Raw genomic sequence first — 20,864 nt, forward strand, 5'->3', positions numbered from 1 at the left:
AGGTGTACAAGTGTTACAAATGACTTGATCTTTTAGAAGCATTGAGTTGAACTCTTGCCAGTTCACAACGGCATAATAATTCATCTGAGGCCAAACAAATCTCTTGAACATATTCATGCAACCCTCCCTGTCTTTGTGTTCAGTATCCACTGTGTATAAAATGTAAAAACCTATTTATTTCTCTCCACCATAAATCTCAATGTTGATCCCTGGGGAACACCACGAGCAATATTGTTGAGTTCTTGCCAGTTCGACAGGTATAATGTTTTAAATTGGGCCTTGGTCAAAGTGCAGGGGACCCTCTTTGAGCCATTACGGTGCAGCTCTTCATCAGAAAATACACAAACCCCACTTTACAAATGGACTTTACTCACTCAACAACCTGGTTCTATCAAGCTTTATGGTCAGTGCTTCCCAGTGGCTGATTTAATGTCGCTGTGGATATTTTCTAATCTGTTCAGAGATGTTATTAACAACCTCTGGAGAGGGAGGAACTTGAACCTAAGCCTCCTGGCTCAGAGATATGGACAGTACCACTGTTCCACAAGACCCCCTCTTAAAGTGGTTCTATCAATCATAGTTTGTTATGGATTTACAAATCACAGTTTGTTCACATTCCTATGTAACAAAAGATTGACATTTTCCAGCTTATTCAGCATAATATCAATTCAGTCTTGTTCCCGATGACACAGTTCAGGACTACAATGAGTCATAGAATCATAAGGTACAGAATCCATACAGGCCGTTTGGCCCATCAAATCCGTACTACCCAAGCTACACTAAATCTACACTAGTCTCACTTTCCTACACTAGGTCCATAGCCTTGAATGTTAGTGCTTGCCTGTTAAGATGTGGAGGTGCCAGTGTTGGACTGGTGTAGATAAAGTCAGAAGTACACGACACCAGGTTATAGTCCAACAGGTTTATTTGAAACCACAAGCTTTCGTAGTGCTGCTCCTTTGTCACCTGACCAGTTATGATGTCCTTATGGATTGTAAATTACTAGAATACATAAGGTTTGACTTGTGATTTAATATTAAACCATCACCAACAGCATGTTTTTGAATAAAGGGGGTTTTAGTACTCCAGAGATTATAACGAGATCCCTGCATATTGCAGTACGGCTCAAGAAGGAAGAGAAGACCAGACAAGAACTGGAGAAGCTGAAGAGGAAACTAGAGGGAGAGGGTGCGGATCTCCACGACCAGCTAGCAGAACTCCAACAGCAAATCGCTGAACTGAAGATGCAACTTGCCAAGAAAGAGGAAGAGTTACAGGCAGCTATGAGCAGGTAGTTAGAGGATGAACCAATTCAGCCTCCTGAATGGGTCTATTTGTTTTAGTGTTAAGAATTTTAGTTCTTTTGCAGAAGACAATATCATCAAACGATAACTTTCTTTCTCACCATTACGTTCATTATTTCAGCTTTTATTCCACAACTAGAATTGTATTCTGACCAGGGAGCAATATTAAGCAGTGATTGTATGACATAAAACATATGGCTTTTATTCTGTTTATGATACAATAATTATTATTTAAGATAAAGTGAGTTATTTGACTAGAAATTTATAGTAACACTTGACAACAGGTACGCTCAACTCAAGAGTTAAAAAAACTAAATTAATGAACAGCTAAAATCGTCAATCCATAGAAACCATTGAAAAGCTATAGCAGAGGAGTCCGTTCAGCCCATTATATCGGTGCCATCTGAATAAAGTAGCCACCTATTCTCATTTCCTTTCCCAGCACCCAGTCCACAGCCTTACAGGTTACACTGCTTCAGATATAGTCATATCGTGGTAAAGTTTAAAAACAAAAACAGAAATTGCTGGAAAAGCTCAGCAAGTCTGGCGGCATCTGTGAAGAGAAATGTTAACGTTTCAGGTCCAATTATCCTTCCTGAGGAAAGGTCACTTGACCCGAAACCTTAACTCTGATTTCTCTTCACAGCCGCTGCCAGACCTGCTGAGCTTTTCTAGCAACTTTTGTTTCTGTTTCTGATTTACAGCATCCGCAGTTCTTTTGGTTTTAGTAGTAAAGTTTGCTGGTTACATTAACCTAATCTCCATTTGCTGGCTTAAGGTTCTTGTTAACTGACTATTTTGAGTAATATTGAGCTATTGTGTGGGATTATTTGCAAGAGAATATGATGTGGTAAAGGCTGGTGAAATTAGAAGTGTTGATAGAAATTGAAGCTATTTGGCTGTTATTTATTACTAATCCTGTTTCCCTCCTGAGTACCTTTCATATTTTCCTCTTGAGGTGTCTAATTCCTTCTAAAAAAAATCATGATTAACTTGATGTCAGAACCACCTGACAGTACACCCAAAATTTGCATGAAAAAATGTCATCTGTATTTATCAATTTTGTTACTTGTAAATGAGAATAATTTTTGAATGCTCCCAAACTCCATCATAAACTTACACATTTCTGGTAAATCTTCTAGAGACACCTTTGCCTAAGAGTTTACAGCTTTTATTTTCCAAGTCTTGTGATGTAACTATACCGTCTTGAAACAATAAAGGCAAAATACTGCAGATGCTGGAAATCTGACACAAACACAGAGAATGCTGGAGAAATGCAGCAAGTCAGGTAGCATAGAGTCATAGCGTCATTCAGCACAGAAACAGACGCTTCGGTCCAACCAGTCCTATGCCATCCGTAATCATAAACTAAATTAGTCCCACTGCCTGCTTTTGGTTATTATCCTTCTAAACCTTTCCAATTCGTGTACCTATCTAAATGCCTTTTAAACATTGTAACTGTACCTGCACCTACCACTTCTTCATGAGGTTCATTCCACACACAAACCACTCTCTGAGTAAAATAATTGCCCCATATGTCTTTTTTAAATCTTTCTCCTCTCACCTTAAAAATATGTCCCCTAGTCTTGAAATCCCCAATCCTAGTGAAGAGACACCCGCCATTCACATTGTCTATACCCCTCATGATTTTATAAACCTCTATAAGGTCATCTATCAACCTCCTATGCTCCAGTGAAAAAAGTCCCAACCTATCCAGCCTCTCCTTATAAATCAAACCCTCCATTTCCAGCAACATCCTGGTAAATCTCTTCTGGACTCTCTCCAACTTAATAATATCCTTCCTATAACAGAAAGACCAGAACTAGACACAGAATAAGAGGAGAGAGAAGCAAGGCTAATGTTTCGAGTCTGCTATGACTCTGCTTCTATGCTCAGCCCTGCCAGAAGGCTAGTGGATCTTTTCAATATCCTTGGTACCAACAGGGCCAAAACAACACACAGTAATTAATCTGCAGCCAAATGAATCTCTTGGACATATTCACGTGACCCTTCTTGTTTCTGTGTTCAGCATCCACTGTGTATAAAATTTAAAACCCTATTTATCTTTCTCCACTGAATATCTCAATGTTGAACCGTGAGGAACCCACCTCAATGTGAAACTATAATAACTAATTAGAGTATTCCTGATTAAAAAGACACATCTTGTTGAAGCCTCCTACCTTGCACTTATCAGGACAATCAGCAAGAATACCAAAGTACAGGGGAAAGCAATGTTTTTAGGCTATTTGAGAGGATAGTGCTGATTGGTTGGCCCTCTCTTCTCATACAGTACAAATGTTGTTTCCCCTTTATTTAGTATTCTTGCAAATTTTCCTGATAAATGTAAGATGAAAAGCTTCAACCAAATCTACACTAGCCAAATGCTGTGTTAATTTGCTCTTCCATCCACTCTCTGCTTGTACCTGCAGCTCATTTTTATTCTTCATGCCGTAGGGCTTGACTTAACCTTTCCAGCAAGTCATTTAGGTGGCACTTTATCAGATGGCTTTTGGAAATTCATACATTGTAGATCCACAACACTTAGTTTATTTATAAGCTGTAATTAATTATTTAAATTATGAAGTGAATATTATTGGCCTCAGTGCCAGGCTGATGATATAGTGCATGTGGCCTTGGTCTGCTGATCAAGATTAACCTGAGGGTGAGTTCAGCCTTTGGCTGCATAGAGAGCTTGAGCTGAGGACTTCAGTACACCACTGGCAGGTCCACGAGCTGACTGCATTAATCTACACTTCTTCATTAATTGTACCAGTGTGGAACTGAGCATCAAAGTGTAGAGGGGTTCCTCAGCTTCTCTCCTGGGTGTAGGTAAGTGTTGGTTTGCACTTAGCAGCTGAATGAATGAATGGAAGAGCCGCAGAGTTTATACAGGTCCCCTCAGTCATGCTGGCCAAATCGGGATGTGGATTCCAGGCAAGTGTAGATAATTCTTGGCAGTGCAAGATCAATCTGTTTAGGGATATTCATAGAATCAAATAGATCCAACAAATCCGCACCGACCCTCAGAGCATCCCACCCTAATCTACTGAACACTGTAGGCAATCTAGCATACCAACCCACCTAACCTGCACATCTTTGGATTGAGAGAGGAAACCAGAGCACCCACAGGGACCCACACAGACACAGGGAGAATGTGCAAACTCCACACAGACAGTCACCCGAGGGTGGAATCGAACCTGGGTCCCTGGCACTGTGAGGCAGCAGTGCTAACCACTGAGCCACTGTGCTGACCATATTATAGCACATCTACGGAGCAGATGGAACTTGAGCACAGATGTCCTGACCCAGAGGTAGGGGCACTACTACTGTGCCACAAGAGCCCTAATTCCTAGCAGTGCAAGTACAAACCTTGCTGGTCACTAAACGCAGCCTTTGCATCACTCCGGTCATTGTGAAAATATATAAGCTTCAAAGCATCTTTCCAGAGTCCATTATCTTGTCAGATAAATGATTGATACGGCTTAAATGAATTGCTTTCATGTAGACTCGATGAGGAAATCGCACTAAAGAATAACGCTCTGAAGAAAATCCGAGAGTTGGAAGCCTTTATTTCGGATCTTCAAGAAGATCTGGACTCAGAGAAGTCAGCTCGGAACAAAGTAGAGAAACAAAAAAGGGATTTGGGCGAAGAGTTGGAAGCCCTGAAGACAGAGCTTGAAGATACTTTGGACAGCACTGCTACACAACAAGAGTTAAGGTATTGCAAATTTTATTTATAAATGAAATACAAAAAATTAATAAATGTAAACTTTTATCAAGCTAACAGAATGATGAGTTGAATTTCAGTTAATGGCAAAGTGTTCCACATAATGATCTTTAAACCTTAAAACCTGTAAACACTTAGACTTAGCAAAGATTTTATAAGTTTCATGGAAGAATAAGGTTGTGATAGAAGCCATTGCTACATGATGTAGGGCAGCACAGAGGTCAGGCCTGTTTGCATCACAAAAGCAATGTAATCTTATGAGGTTCCTAAGAACTTGTACTGAAGAATCTGTACCTAGATACCTTGTACCTAACTGTAAGTGGTGGCTTGTAAATTTTTCACTGTACTACATTCATTTGAGTACATGTGACAATAAAGGGGAGGCAATGGCCTAATGTTATTATCCATTACCTAGTGGTATTATCGCTGGACTGTTATTCCAGAGACCCAGGTAATGTTCTGGGGACCCAGGTTCAAATCCTGCCATGGTAGATGGTGGAATTTGAATTTGATAAATATCTGGAATTAGGAATCTAATGATGACCATGAATTCATTGTCAATTGTTGGGAAAAACCCATCTGGTTCACTAATGCCCTTTAGGGCAGGAAACTGTCATCCTTACCTGGTCTGGTCTTCATGTGACTCCAGACCCACAGCAATGTGGTTGACTCTGAACTGCCCTCTGAGCAATTAGGGATGGGCAATAAATACTGCCTGGTCAGCGATGCCCTCATCCTGTGAATGAATTAAAAAAAAGGTAATTCATTCTTTCAGAATCACATGTTTGGGTAAAATAGATTCTTTCTTATTTCTTCTGGGCAGAGCCAAGAGAGAACATGAGGTTTCCGAGATGAAACGTGCTCTAGAAGAAGAGTCAAGATCACATGAGGCTCAAATTCATGAAATGCGACAGAAACATAGTCAAGCGATAGAAGAAGTAACAGAGCAACTGGAACAAGCAAAACGGGTAATCAAGGAATGAATGGCAGAAAAGCAGCCCCACTGAGCTTTGACACAGTACAATCTGGGGGAAGATGGTGGCATGGCTGTAATGTTAATGGAATAGTAATTGAGAGGCCCAGGCAATGGGCCAAAGGCTCTTAACCGTCCTCTGGACAACTGAGGATGAGTAATAAATACTGGTTCAGCCACCAACACCCACATCCCTGGAATGAAGTTTTTAAAAATGTGGATTTGAACCTCACCTTGACGGCTGGTGGAGATTAAATTTAATTAATTTGGAGAAAAAAAATCTCAGATTGAAAGCTAGGCTAAGTAATGTGAAACTATCATCAATTAGCATAAGAACACATCTGATTCACTAATGTCCTTTTAGGAAGGGAAATCTGCCGTCCTTACCTGTGATCCCAGACCCACAGCAATGCAATGCCCTGCCCTATGCAGGGCACTCAGTTCAAGGGCACTTAGGAGGGGCAGTAAATGCTATATTTGCCCTCATTCATGTACAAATATATGTGCATAAACTTTGGAAACCAACTTCTAATAGTCCATAAACTATTATGTTTAATAGTTCCTTCAATGTCATTGATAAAGACAAGGCAGAGTATTATAGAATCATAGAACAGTGTGGAAGCAGGCCATTCAGCCCATCAAGTCACTCTTACCCTATGAAACGCACCCCAACCAGACCCATCCCATCCCTGCATTTCCCATGGTTAATCCACCTAGCCTGCACAACCCTGGGGGATTTAGCATGGCCAATCCACCTAGCCTGCACAACCCTGGGCGATTTAGCACAGCCAATCCACCTCGCCTGCACAACCCTGGGGGATTTAGCATGGCCAATCCACCTAGCCTGCTCATCTTTGGACTGTGGGAGGAAACCAAAGTACCCGGAGGAAACCAAAGTACCCGGAGGAAACCCACGCAGACACGGGGAGAATGTGCAAACTCCACACAGACTGTCACCTGAGGGTGGGATCAAACCCGGGTCCCTGGCGCTGTGAGGCAGCAATGCTAACCACTGAACCAGCCTATCACTTTACTATGATCTATTAGGAAAAGAAGCGAAAATGAGAGTGGTTTTAAATTTCAAGAGTCCTTGTTGAATAAACTTAACTAAACATGCTTTACCTTTTACAGGCGAGGGCGAACCTTGAGAAAAACAAGCAGACTCTGGAAAAGGAGAACAATGAGCTTTCAAATGAGGTGCGGTCTCTGTCCACAGCAAAAGCAGAAATTGAGCACAAGAAGAAGAAGCTGGAGGGCCAAGTGCAGGAGTTCCAGGTGAAGGTGGCAGATGGAGAACGTGCTCGGGCTGAACTCAATGAGAAAGTGCACAAGCTACAGGTTAGTGTCAGCTTCCTTACTTCGGCTGGAAGCACATGTCCACTTCTACAATTATTGCTGATGTTAAATGGAATATTTTCCTGTAATGCAGTACAGGAGGTAGTGGTGTAATGGTCATGTTGCTAGCCTAGAATCCAGAATCTCAGGTTGATGCTCTGGGAGCATGGCTTCAAATCCCACCATGTCAGATGGTGATATTTGAAGTCATTTAAAAAGCTAGCTGATTCACAACCATCTCAACATTGTTTTAAAAATTAACTCCTAGGACATGGCCACCAGTGGATGGACCAGCATTTCTTGCCCGTCCCTAGCTGCCCCTTGAGAAGGTGGGAGTGAGCTGCCTTCTTGAACCGCTGCAGTCCATGTGCTGTGGTTAGCCCCACAATACCCTTAGAGGGGCAATTCCAGGGTTTTGACCCAGCAACACTGAAGGAATGGTGATAAATTTCCAAGTCAGAGATGGTGAGTGGTTAGGACCGCTAGCAATGTGGTTGACTCCTAACTGCCCTCTGATCAATTCAGGATAGACAATAAATACCAGCCTAACCAGTAATGCCCACATCCCAGGAACAAATAGAATAACCGTGTCCAATCACCTGACCTAGCATTCTGTACCTGGAAGAATTCTTCTGCCTCATTGGGCACCTGGAGAACAATACGAGTTGTAACTTATTGGCAGTGCGACTCAGAAAGGAATCACGTTTCCACAAACAGCACAAGAGGACAACCTTTGGCCATCATTCACTCCCCAACATCCTCTGCCAGCTGTCACATGTGTTGAATGGATACCTGAGCCACCAGTTTCAAAGAAACGGTGCCAGGCAAGAATCAATTCCTTTTGTGAAATGTGGAAATAAAATCAGAACAAAACTTAAAAATAACTAACACAATTAATGATCTTCTTTGACTTTATTTGTTTCCTATAGAATGAGCTTGACAATGTTACCACCATCCTAAATGACGCTGAGGGCAAGTCAATTAAACTTGCAAAGGATGTGTCCAGTCTTGGTTCCCAACTTCAGGATGCACAGGTGGGTGTGTTTCTTACAATCGACAATTCATTAGAAGGTTACAAAAAAACTGATAGATGATTATTTAAAGAAATATAGGTCAGTTATATGTTTCCATCCTCGTGCAATTGAAAATATTACAGAGAGAATGTTTATTGTTGCATAAGGGAGTGGATATGAAAGGGTTAAATTGGACTGAGCTGATACACACACACGCGCACACACTCACTCACTCACACTCTCTCTCTCTCTCTCACACACACACTCTCTCTCTCTCTCTCACACACACGCACACACTCTCTCTCACACACACATACGTTTACACGCACACACACTCTCTCACACACACACACTCACACATGCACACTCACACACACACACGCACACACTCTCACACACGCTCACACACACGCACACACATACACACCCTCTCACACATACACACCCTCTCACACACGCACACACACTCTCGCGCGCACACACACACTCTCGCGCACACACACACACACAAACACACAGTCTCTCTCTCATGCACACACACACTCTCTCACACACACTCACACACACACACACACACACACACACACACTCTCACACACTCACAGCCACAGGATTGGGTCTCAGCCTGTTTCAGGGAGTTCCTCACAGTTGTAGTTGGAGACAGTCATCTCCCCAACTCTGCGTGTTACCATCAGTAGATTATAACCTGTACAGGGTTCCTGTTTCTGCTTTGGGTACGTGAGTTTGCGTTCAGGACAGATTGTTCGAGGAAAAGACAAACACAAGAGCTGTCTTCAGGGTTAGGTTTCTTTCTAACACTGATTATGACATGGTAAGGCTAAATACTGCAATACAGGATATTCACAGATATGCTGGGCTCTAATCTTACTGTTACATTATCAACAGACTCTGCCTTAAACTCTAATGCTAATTGGTCTACTCCACATTTGTTTGCACATGTTTCTAACATTCACAAGGCTTGACTTCAGGCGTCTGCCTAGCACTCCATGTGTTCTCTTTAACTCCGCCCACATTGTACTGCTTATGCCCAGTGAGGAGCAGCTCTGTGACATCATTGCAGTGTTGCTCCAGGGTCCTAAAGCCATTACTAAGATGTAACAAACCATATCTTGTTACCCAAGATAACAGCCTCTTCTGCTGAGACCTGTTCAAGGTTCAACACTCACCACGTGCTACTGGAAACCCCTAAGCTGGTATAAAACGTAAGAATAATAGTGACACAACCCCCTCCAACCACGAGGGGTTGGTAACCAGGCCTTATCATCACTGTTACAACAATTATAACATCTTTTTTCTCACTATGTAAATACTTCAATCATTACAATAATTTGACTGTTTTAATTCAAAGTTTTAAGATCAAAAGAAAGTTTCTTCTGAAAGTTTTTGGATACTTACCGATTATGTGCAAATGATGTCTTTGCATGAAGATAGAATTGTTTTTATTCACAAGTCAGTTTACACTGACAATTTATCATAAAACAATTTACATTTTTGGTTTTTGTTTCTGCAGGAACTACTCCAGGAAGAGACACGTCAAAAATTAAATTTGTCCACCCGACTGCGTCAGCTGGAGGATGACAAGAACAACCTCCAGGAGCAGTTGGATGAAGAGAGCGAGGCCAAGAGGAATCTGGAGCGTCAGATATCCACTTTGACTGCTCAGGTAAATGGAGCTACTAACAGAGCCCGGTTTATATCACTTTCCAACCCAGACAATTCTGTACATAGTCCAAAATCTGAATTACACAATTGCAGAACACTATTTTGTTTCTTTGTAGACTCCTGGACTCAAATAATTATGTCTTTGATTGCTTTGGTTAAAATTATACGTTTAATCGATACAATAATGCAATAGTACTTTCAGTATATGCCCCAAAATGGGTGATATTACTCTTCGAGATCAAATTGACCCATTCCGTAGCTTTTTAGTGTGTGCCAATGGTAGTGTAGTGGTGATGCCAATGGTAGTGTAGTGGTGATGTCACTGGGCCGGTAATCCAGACACATCGGGGGGATTGGGTTCAAATCCCATCACAGTTGGTGGCGGAATTTAAATTAATAAAAATCAGGAATAAAATGTCAGCAGCTGTTGTAAAAAACCCATCTGGCTCACTCAATGCCCTTTACGAAAGGGAAATCTTCACGTGACTCCAGACCTGTAGGAGTAGGCCATTTGGCCCTTCCAGCCTGTTCTGCCATTCAGTATGATCATGGCTGATCATCCACCTCAATCCCCTGTTTCTGCTTTCACCCCATGCCCGTTGATCCCTTTAGCACTAAGAACTATACCTAACTCCTCCTTGAAAAATTAAGTTGACTCTTAGCTGCCCTCTGAAACGGTTGAACAGCCATTCAATTCTAGGGGCAATTACAAATGGGCAATAAACCCTGGCCTTACCAGTGACACTCAGATGCCATGAAAGAATAAAGAAAAAATGTTCAGTCCAAAGACAACACTTGCTGAAGCAGGTTAACTGTCAAGTTGCTGTGAGTGAGATCTTCCTGTGCATAAAACGGCAACCACTTACTGGCAACAGTTGATCTTCAGAAATGATTCATTGGTACAGAATCACTTTGGAATTTGCCAAGTATCTAAGCAAGTGTTTTGTCAAAGCCATTGCGTAGCTTATTGCTTCAATGTTGATTTCCTCAACACAGCTGTCAGATGCCAAGAAGAAGTTGAACGATGATGTGTCCGCACTGGAGGGACTTGAAGAAGGGAAGAAGAAACTTCAGAGGGAAATTGAAGCAATTACCCAGAACTTTGAGGAAAAAGCAGCAGCATATGACAAACTGGAGAAGACCAAGAACAGACTGCAGCAGGAACTGGACGACCTCTTGGTGGACTTGGACAATCAGCGGCAACTCGTTTCAAATTTAGAGAAGAAGCAGAAGAAATTTGATCAGGTCAGAGATTTCTGCAAAACAATCTGTTTTTCTTTGCCACCTTCGAGATAAGGAGAAATTTTGTTTTAATTTGATGAGCATTTGCAATGTGCCAGCCTTGTGGAATGAAACAACATCAAAATATAAATCCAATGAGGCTGGTTAGCCAAGCAAACTGCCTTTTGATTGTAATAATTGCTAAATGCCTATAACCCACCATTGATCTTTGTCTGCATTAAGTTTTTATTAAATCTCAGAATTATGGCAGTATAGAAGGAGACCATTTGGCCCATCGTGACTGCACTGGTTCTATCCCCAAAGCCAATCTCCTGCCTTTCCCTCCATATCCCTGCACCTCATTTCTATCCAAATAATCATCCGATGCCTCTCTCAAATGTCTCAATTGAACCTGCCTCCACCATATTTCCAGACATTCCAGATCCTAATTATTCACTGGGTGAAAACGTTTTTTATCTCACATCATCCTTACCTTGTTTGTACATCACTTTAAATCTATACCCTCTCGCTCTTGTTTCTTTTACGAGCTACTCCCTATCCATTCTGTCCAGCCCCACCCATGGTTTTGGAACCTTCGATCAAATCTCCTCCCAGCCTTCTCCCAGCCTCCAAGGAGAACAGTCCCAACATCTCCAACCTCACCTCATCATTGAAGTTTCTCATTGCTGCAACCATTCTTGTAAATCACTTCTGCTCTCTCTCCAATGTATTCACATCTTTCCTATCATATGGTGCCCACAACTGCTCACAATGAGATTAAAATTCATGGTGCTTTATATAAAATACTGCAACATCAAAGCTGTTGGATAACTGTAAGGTTGATAAGGTAGGATTTTCATCAATAGAGATAACACCGTGTGGAGCTGCAGGAACACAGCAGGCCAGGCAGCATCAGAGGAACAGGGAAGTTGATGTTTTGGGTTGGGAGCCTTCTTCAGAAAATTTTCTTCAGAAGATTTCTGAAGAAGGGCCCGACCCGAAACATCAGCTTCCCTGCTCCTCTGGTGCTGCCTGGCCTGCTGTGTTCCTCCAGCTCCACACTGTGTTATCTCAGACTCCAGCATCTGTAGTTCTTACTATCTCGGAGGATTTTCATCAGGCCCAGTTAAAACGTTGTGCTATCTCCATTCTATCAGATGCTGGCAGAAGAGAAGAATATCTCCGCTAAGTATGCAGACGAAAGGGACAGGGCAGAGGCTGATGCTCGGGAAAAGGAGACAAAGGCCCTGGCTTTGACACGAGCCTTGGATGAGGCTTTGCAATCTAAAGAGGACCTGGAAAGAGTCAACAAGCAGCTGCGAGCAGAGATGGAAGATATCATGAGCTCAAAGGATGATGTCGGAAAGAATGTAAGTAGACACACAAAAGTGCAACATGGAATTCAGTATGGGCTGAGGACAATGGGGAAGAGGGAGGACATCAAAATAGAGACACTTTCTAACAAGCTAACCATTTAGAAAATGTTGAGATGTTTGGAATATTGGTCTATTGCTGATTCCATTGCTCAAATAAACTTTGGCTTCTGTCTCACTGGCAGGTAATAACCAAATGGATGTTTGATGTTTGGAAACAGTTTTGATCCAGCACCTAAAAATTCAGTCCCTATGTTGACAGATATTGCTTACTCCTGCCCTAATTGTATTTGGCCATGCTCAGAGGAGCTCAGATGGACAGATTGGCTGCTCTGGTCCCAGCCTGACCTTGACCGTCACCGTCACAGGTCCTCCTGCCCCAAACCTCTCCATGGCAACAGGAGAGTTAGGAGTGATGGAAAAGACTGGGATTTCCATCCAAAATAAATCTTACAAAGGCACGCAAACATTTTCCCTATATCTGAGTGCATCATGGGGTTTAAAGAAAGGGTTAGCAGAGAAGAGGTGTGTGAGAGATTGTGATGTTAAATATTTCAGAGCACAGAGCTGTGTTTATTTCCTAGAAACTATATGAAAGACAGAATGAGTCATTCAGAGTATTACTTTTTTTTTTGTCTTCACACTGTTCATTTAATGAATTATTTGCTGCATATTGTGCCTGTGAATTGAAGGTCCACGACCTGGAGAAATCAAAGCGTGCTTTGGATCAGCAAGTGGAGGAGATGAAGACCCAGCTGGAAGAACTTGAAGACGAGCTCCAGGCGACAGAGGATGCCAAGCTACGGCTAGAAGTGAACCTCCAGGCCCTGAAAACACAGTTTGAACGTGAACTGCAGGCCCGGGATGAACAAAATGAGGAAAAGAGGAGGCAGCTTGTTAAACAGGTACAATAATCAGCTCCGAAGTAAGGCCACAGCCTTAGAGTAAAGGGAAGACCGTTTAGAACGGAGATAAGGAGAAACTTCTTCAGCAAGATAGTGGTGAATCTATGGAATTCACTGCCACAGAAGGCTGTAGAGGCCAGGTCATTGAGTACATTTAAGACTGAGATAGATAGGTTCTTGATTATCAAGGGGATTAAAGGTTACGGGGAGAAAGCAGGAAAATGGGGTTGAGAAACTTATCAGCCATGATTGAATGGCGGAGCAGATTCGATGGGCTGAATGGCCTAATTTCTGCTCCTATGTCTTATGGTCTTATGGTCACTCGACCCAAAACATTAACTCTGCTTCTCTCTGCACAGATGCTGCCAGACGTGCAGTGTTTATTCAATAATTTCTATTTTTTGTTTCACAATAACTGACCTACATCGATTTCATAAGAACCACACGTTCAACACTCATATTTAATTCCATTCTGATAATACAGATTGTCGTATCAGGCACCACTATAGTCAATCGAGTCAGGGAAATAAACTCCAATAGGCTTACTGCAGCCACTGTTCTTCGATGTTAAAACAGTATCCGATTATTTCAGGGACACTGCTTACAACACAAACCATCACTGTACAAAATGCTGAGAGTCTTAGCAGCTATTTTAAGATAAGATGAAATAAAACTCATGTGCAGCACCGGTGCTGAGATCGGGAGAGCAGATATTAGAAAACATTTGATCTGGTGGCAAAGTGAGAAAGAAACGAGCGAAATGAAAGAGAGATAAAGGGAAAAGAAGATGCAGAAGAGGAAACCAGAAGCAATGGCTGTATAAAGGGGCAGGAGGGTTAAGGAGGAAAGAGCCCACCATCACCATGACCTTTCCTGAATAAAATCAGAATGAGAAGGGGCAAGGACAACCTTCCTGTCCAGTTGAGGCGCACGAGTGACCAGCTGAGAGACATCAGTGACCAATTAAGACCCATGAATGACCGGTTGAGGGTCTCATTTCACCATTGTTTATATTTAACCAGCCGTGGAGCTGCATCATGTTTGTAAACTGCCCGGTAGGAGAGGGGTCACCCTGTCTGGGGCAATCTGCTGATTGTGAGGGTTCGGGGGCTGGGGTAAGAGCTACCCCCAACTCCCACCACCGCCACCTTTTACGATGACCCTCCCCCACCCCACTATGCTGGGATGATGGGTGGGGGCCAGCAATCTCCTTGATTGAGGATGAAATGATTTCTGGACCCTGTCTGGACCCAGTGCTCGCACCCCCGACACACCCATGTCGATCTTCATCCTTTATCTCACACACACCCCCAATGCCCTGCAGTACTGGCACTGGCCATTGCTCCTAATGGCGCTGTTGGCACAGGACAGCTGCTGACTTCTGAATGGCCAGCCACTGCACCAGGAAACATGGTGAATCCTGAAAATCCCAGGATCAGCCCCGGATAGGGATTAAATCCCAACAGAACTCCCAGAAATGTTGGTGGTTACCTCCTACAGTCCAGCTACTGAACAGGCTGCAATACAACCATTACATTCCACCCAGTGTTAGTGCTAGCTATAGCCCTGCATTATAATGTAATTGTTCAAAATGTAATCCAAATTATCCAGAGTAAGTTTCTGGAAACTGATATTGCAACTTGATTTGTGTATTGTTAGCTGTCTGATATCTCTCAACCGGTAATAAGACACCAAAATTTGTTTACAGCCCATTTCTTTGCTAATAGAGTCTCTGAAATTAATATGAATCCTGACATAGAACTCATAAAAACAATTCAGATGTTGACTCAAACAAAATCTCTCCTTCGTTTTGCAGAATAAAATGTATTAACTCTTGAGAGAGTAAATAAATTACAAAATTAACAGAATTGTTATGGTACAGAAAGAGGCCATTCAGCCCATCATGTCTAAACCAGCTTGTTCAATGAGCACCATAACCAGATTTCCAATTGTGAAATTCACCTATTTGTCCTATTTCAACTGATTTGTATTTCTTTCTTTGTTGTGTCACACACCCTTCACTGACAGAGAAAGCAAACAAGTGACTCAGTCGAAGATCTCTACTTGGACTGAACTTAATCAGTTTCTAGGTCATGTTTGAGTTCATACTGAATTCACAAAGGTGTCATTCTAAATTTAATCCAAACGCCACTCTTCATAGGACCCTCTGTTAGCACACCTGAGATAGAGTCATAGAGTCATACAGAACAGAAACAGACCCTTTGGTCCAACCAGTTCATGCTGACCATAATCCCAAACTAAACTAGTCCCACCTGCCTGCACTTGGCTGATATCCTTCCAAACCTTTCCTACTCAGGTACTTATCCAAATGCCTTAAACATTCTAACTGTACCGCATTCACCACTTCCTCTGAAAGTTCATTCCTCTGTGTAAAAAAAAAATGCCCCTCATGTCTTTTTAGAATGTTTTTCCTGTCACCTTACAAATATGTCCCCTAGTCTTGAGAGACCCCACCCTAGACAAAAGACACCTACAATTTACCTTATGTGTACCCCTCATAGTTTTATGAACCTCAATATAAACTTGATTTGATATCGCAGGCAAAAGCATGAAACTTTTTGATATGATGCAAAGTAATTTGTCTCCTATCTTTGTCTGTGCATGATATTGACTAGGCTGATCAATCACCTTCAAAACTAAGAATAGATAACGTACCAAGCTGAGGTACGTCCATTCAATACAACACAGCATAATTTAACTGTCTTCATTCTTCATGTCAATTTGTTTAAAACGGGGAAAACGTTCAAAGAAAACTGGAATCAATTTCTCAGTATGAAACCGAGTGAAATAGTGCAATCAAACTCAAGGCAGTATTGTTCAGAACTACAGGAAAGGAACAGAGTAATGGTATTGAACCACTTCTATACTGACCCAGCGCTAATGTCATTGGATTAGTCAGCCAGATACCCCACTGATGCTCTAGGAACACAATGGAATTTGAATTATTAAAAGCCCTTGTGCACAGGCTGCTGTGGCACAGTGGTAGTGTCCTACCTCTGAGCCAGGAGGCCTGGGGTCATGTTCTACCTGCTCCAAAGGTGTGACGTATTATCTCTGTAATAGGTTGAATTAAAAATAAATACAACTAGTCAAAAAAATCCTGCATGTACCGCTAAAATCCTGGCCCCAGTGTGTCAATAGTGACTAAAAGCCCTTCTGGCTCACTAATGCCATTTGGCAGGGGTGAAATCTTCTGACCTTCATGTGACTCCAGACCCACTGTAATGTGGTGACTCTCAGTTGCCCTCTGAAATGACCTAAAGGGCAATTATTGATGGGCAATAAATGCTGGCCTTGCCAGTGACTTTGACAGCCTGTGAAAAAATACAAGTGGTTCAGTGGTTAGCACAGCTGCCTCACAGCGCCAGGGACCCGGGTTCAATTCCACTTTCGGGCAACTATCTGCACGGAGTTTGTGCATTCTTCCTGTGTCTGTGTGGGTTTGCTCCAGTTTCCTCCCACAGCCCAAAGATGTACAGGTTTGGTGGATTGGCCATGGGATATTTAATGTTAACGTTGGTCTCCCTCTACACCTTCTCAGCAGCTGTAAGACTGTATCCTGAACTCTGTTCTGTTACCCTGATGAACTCGTATAGTACAATCTGCCTGTAATGCGCATAAGGCAATACTTTTCACTGTACCTTAGTACACGTTTCAGTAATAAATCAAATCAAAGTTGCTCCGTAGTGTCCAGGGATGTGCAGGCTGGGTGGATTAGGCATGGTAAATCCTGGTATTGGGTGGGATGTTCTTCAGAAGATCGGTGCAGACTCGATGGGCTGAATGGCTTCTTTCTGCATTGGGGGATTCTGTCATTTTACAAAGCGGCGTTAGGTGCACTTCTTGAACTCAACCACTTTTTTATAGATTGTAGGATTTTATAGATGTTATAGCTCTTACCTTTCCTGGTGTGCAGGTAAATGCACGTGACTAATGTGCCCTATTGTGTTGCAATGGTAGTGTCCCTACCCCTGGACCAGAAGGGCCATGTTCAAGTCCCACCTGCTCCAGAGGTGTATGATAACATTGACGAAGAGGTTGATTAGAAAAATAGGTTAAATTCTTTTTTAAATGACTACGATCGGAGGGTTAGCATAACAAATCTCTGAAGGTAGCCTGCGATGAGAAATGTTGACATCACCACGTTGAATTTTGTTTACTCGAAGGTTCATGAGCTTGAGAGTGAACTGGAAGATGAGCGTAAACAGCGTACGGTAGCAGCGGCGGCGAAGAAGAAGCTGGAGATTGATCTAAGTGACCTCGAAGGCCAAGTTGAAGTGGCCATTAAGGGCCGTGAAGACGCCATCAAACAACTGAAAAAACTTCAGGTAGGTGCAGTCTATCGGTGAGAAACGGAACAGAATAATTAAAACCAAAACATAAGCAGAGAAATCCTTGCCAATCAAAATGTGTAATCACAAGCCCCGTGATTAAACACTGAAGAAAATATTCAGATATTATTCAAATCCTAGAGAAGAATTGTCTATGTTTGTCTGTTTGAAGGGAGCTGATTGTTTTGTGAAGGGTCAGATCGAAATAAATGGGTCAGGATTCATTCATGAATTTCTACTTCGCCCAGGCTCAGATGAAGGATTATCAGCGTGAACTCGAAGATGCTCGGAATTCCCGGGAAGAGGTCCTGGCTCAGGCTAAAGAGAACGAGAAAAAAGCCAAGAACCTGGAGGCAGACCTATTGCAAGTCCAGGAGGTAACCATTGGGAAACAGTGAGCTGACATGGGGATTCACTCTTATTCATCACCAGTTTGAAAGGTGTTCTGTTCGCTGGGCCAGCTATATCCCAACATAAAGAGAAGCTATTATAGCATGTTAGGAGGACACCTGTGGTTATGTGGAGATGATGGTGAGGTGTACTGTGATGACAAATATCACAAAAGAGAAACATCAGAGATAGTAGGAACTGCAGATGCTGGAGAATCTGAGTTAACAAGGTCTAGGCCCAAAACGTCAGCTTTCCTGCTCCTCCGATGCTGCTTGGCCTGCTGTGTTCGTCCAGCTCTACACCTTGTTATCAAAGAGAAACATCACTTCCTTTTATCGAACTTAAGACACTGATCCAAATGGTCAAGATATAAGCTGGATATTACATGCTCCCAAGGGCTGTGTTTTGGGTGGGCGGACTGTGTGATTTGAGGGAGTTTGACTAGGCCATTACATTCCCCCTCAGCACTGAGGGTGGCCCCTTCTCCCAGGTAGGGGTGAATATTCCATATGGAGCTCATTTAGCGCCTACGCCCTTCCCCCTTCAGTATGCCATGGCTGTCATTGAGCTTCCAACATTGAAGCTCAGAAACCAGAAACAGGAGTAGGCCATCCAGCCCTTCGAGCTTACTCTGCCATTAAATATGACCGTGGCTGATTCTCCACCTCAACGCGATATTCCCATTTCCTCTCCATATCCCATAATGCGTTTAAAATCTTACATTGAATAAAGGGAGGAGATAAATCCAATGACTTGGCCTCCCGTGCCTCGTGTGGTGGCGAATTCCACAGGGTCGCTCCCCTCAGAATGAAGCAATGATTCCTCATCTCAGTCCAAATTGCTGTCGATATTTTTTAATGTTGTTCAGGGATGTTGTGACACACCTCAGGGGCAGGTGGGAAGAAAACACACGATTCCTGGTTCAGAGGTGAGTGAACCACTACTGCACCACAAGAGCCCCTCCTAAAGACCCTGCATCCTGAGACTGTGTGCCCTGGTACCAGACCCCCAAACCAGGGGAAGCATCCTCCCTGCATCTAGTCTGTTTGGCCCTCTACGAATTTTATACATTTCAAACAGATCTCCTCTAGTTATTCTAGACTCGAGTGGACACAGGTCCAGTCCTCTCTTCCTCCTGATAAAACAAATCTCTCCTCACAAAACAGTCCTACCATCACCGGCATCAGCCTAGTGAACCTCCTGCTGCACTCCCTCTACATCCTCGCTTAGGTAGGGAGACCAAAACTGTGTGTAATATTCCAGGTGTGGTCTCACCAAGGCCCTGTAGGAGGACGTTCCAACTTCTGAACATCAATGGTCTTGCAATGAAGGCCAAGATGCCATTTCCAACTGGCCAGATGGTTAGCTGCCAACTTCTCTTCCAGTGCTTGGGGATGAGGGTATTTCTCTTCAATTACTCTGTTCAGTTAAACCCACAACCCCCATTCTTTCCCCCGTTTAAAAAAAAAAGGCAATTTATAAACAGCATTCAGTAGATTTCAGAACATCATAAAGTTGTGCATAAATAAAAGCAAAATGCTGCAGATGCCAGAAATCTGAAACAAACGCTGAGCATGTTGGATAAACTCAACAACTTTGGCAGTATCTGTGGAGAGAGAAACAGAGATAATGATTTGAGTCTGATATGGCTTCTTTGGAGTTTGGAAGAAAATTCATGTCAGACTCAAAACGTTGACTCTGCTTTCTCTCCACAGATGCTGCCAGACCTGCTGAGTTTCACCAGCAATTTCTGCTTTTATGAAGCCATGAATGGCCCTGTTTTGTTGTTACTGATGTCCTCTGATGTATTATTAAAGCCAAAGAGAACCAGAAAAGACATTCTTAGCTTCATTGCTTTGGTTAGAACAGCATTTTTGGGTTCTTGTGAAATGTGGAATCCCTTTACAACGTCTCCAACGTTTGTTTAAATGCACTTTTCTCTCTCTCCTTCTTCGAAGGATTTGGCTGCTGCAGAACGTTCCCGCCGTCATGCTGAGCAGGAGAAGGAGGAACTTGCTGAGGAGTTGGCAGGGAATGTCTCTGGAAAGTATGTAACAGGAAGATCTTCACTCTTTTTCTTCTTGCTTAAAGTGATATTTTCTCATGACCCTGTTAACCTATCTGCCACCTTCAGGGATCTGTGGACAAGCATCCCAAGATCCCTCAGTTCCTCTGAGCTTCCAAGTGTTCATTGAGTACTCACTTGACTTGTTACTTCTTGCAAAGTGCATCATCTCACATTTATCAGGGCTCAATTCCATCCATCACTGATTTGCCAATAGTGATTGTAACAAGGTCAGCCAGGGTGGACCTCATAGAATATGAGCTCCCTGATTGGGCTGTTAATCTGGTCCAATCAGGGAGTCCTGGCTGACAGATAAGAACAGGAGTGTCAGAGGTTTTGCTCACTATGAGAGCTGGCTCTGAGGGAGCTGGATCCATGTCAAGGACTCTCCATGTGTAAATAAAGGGTCTCTTAGTGATGGGATACCAGCCTCTGTGGAACAAAAACAAAGTTGCTGAAAAAGCTCAGCAGGTCTGACAGCATCTGTGAAGGAGAAAACAGAGTTAACGTTTCGGGTCCGGTG

At 42.8% G+C, this 20,864-nt stretch overlaps 1 protein-coding gene across 1 annotated transcript in view; it reads left to right on the forward strand.

Moving 5' to 3' along the window:
• The window catches only part of LOC109916081 (myosin-11-like), a 139,653-nt gene that overhangs the window by 107,025 nt on the left and 11,764 nt on the right, over nucleotides 1-20,864 (forward strand). The window contains exons 23-34 of the mRNA XM_048609663.1: nucleotides 1,120-1,291; nucleotides 4,810-5,022; nucleotides 5,855-5,999; nucleotides 7,136-7,342; nucleotides 8,269-8,373; nucleotides 9,884-10,036; nucleotides 11,032-11,280; nucleotides 12,414-12,626; nucleotides 13,322-13,534; nucleotides 17,722-17,883; nucleotides 18,135-18,263; nucleotides 20,235-20,366. Coding sequence (XP_048465620.1) covers nucleotides 1,120-1,291; nucleotides 4,810-5,022; nucleotides 5,855-5,999; nucleotides 7,136-7,342; nucleotides 8,269-8,373; nucleotides 9,884-10,036; nucleotides 11,032-11,280; nucleotides 12,414-12,626; nucleotides 13,322-13,534; nucleotides 17,722-17,883; nucleotides 18,135-18,263; nucleotides 20,235-20,366 — 2,093 coding nt within the window. The remainder of the gene's footprint in view (nucleotides 1-1,119; nucleotides 1,292-4,809; nucleotides 5,023-5,854; nucleotides 6,000-7,135; nucleotides 7,343-8,268; nucleotides 8,374-9,883; nucleotides 10,037-11,031; nucleotides 11,281-12,413; nucleotides 12,627-13,321; nucleotides 13,535-17,721; nucleotides 17,884-18,134; nucleotides 18,264-20,234; nucleotides 20,367-20,864) is intronic.

The sequence above is a fragment of the Rhincodon typus genome, chromosome 21 (genome assembly GCF_021869965.1).
Source record: "Rhincodon typus isolate 14 chromosome 21, sRhiTyp1.1, whole genome shotgun sequence".
Lineage (NCBI taxonomy): Eukaryota > Metazoa > Chordata > Chondrichthyes > Orectolobiformes > Rhincodontidae > Rhincodon > Rhincodon typus.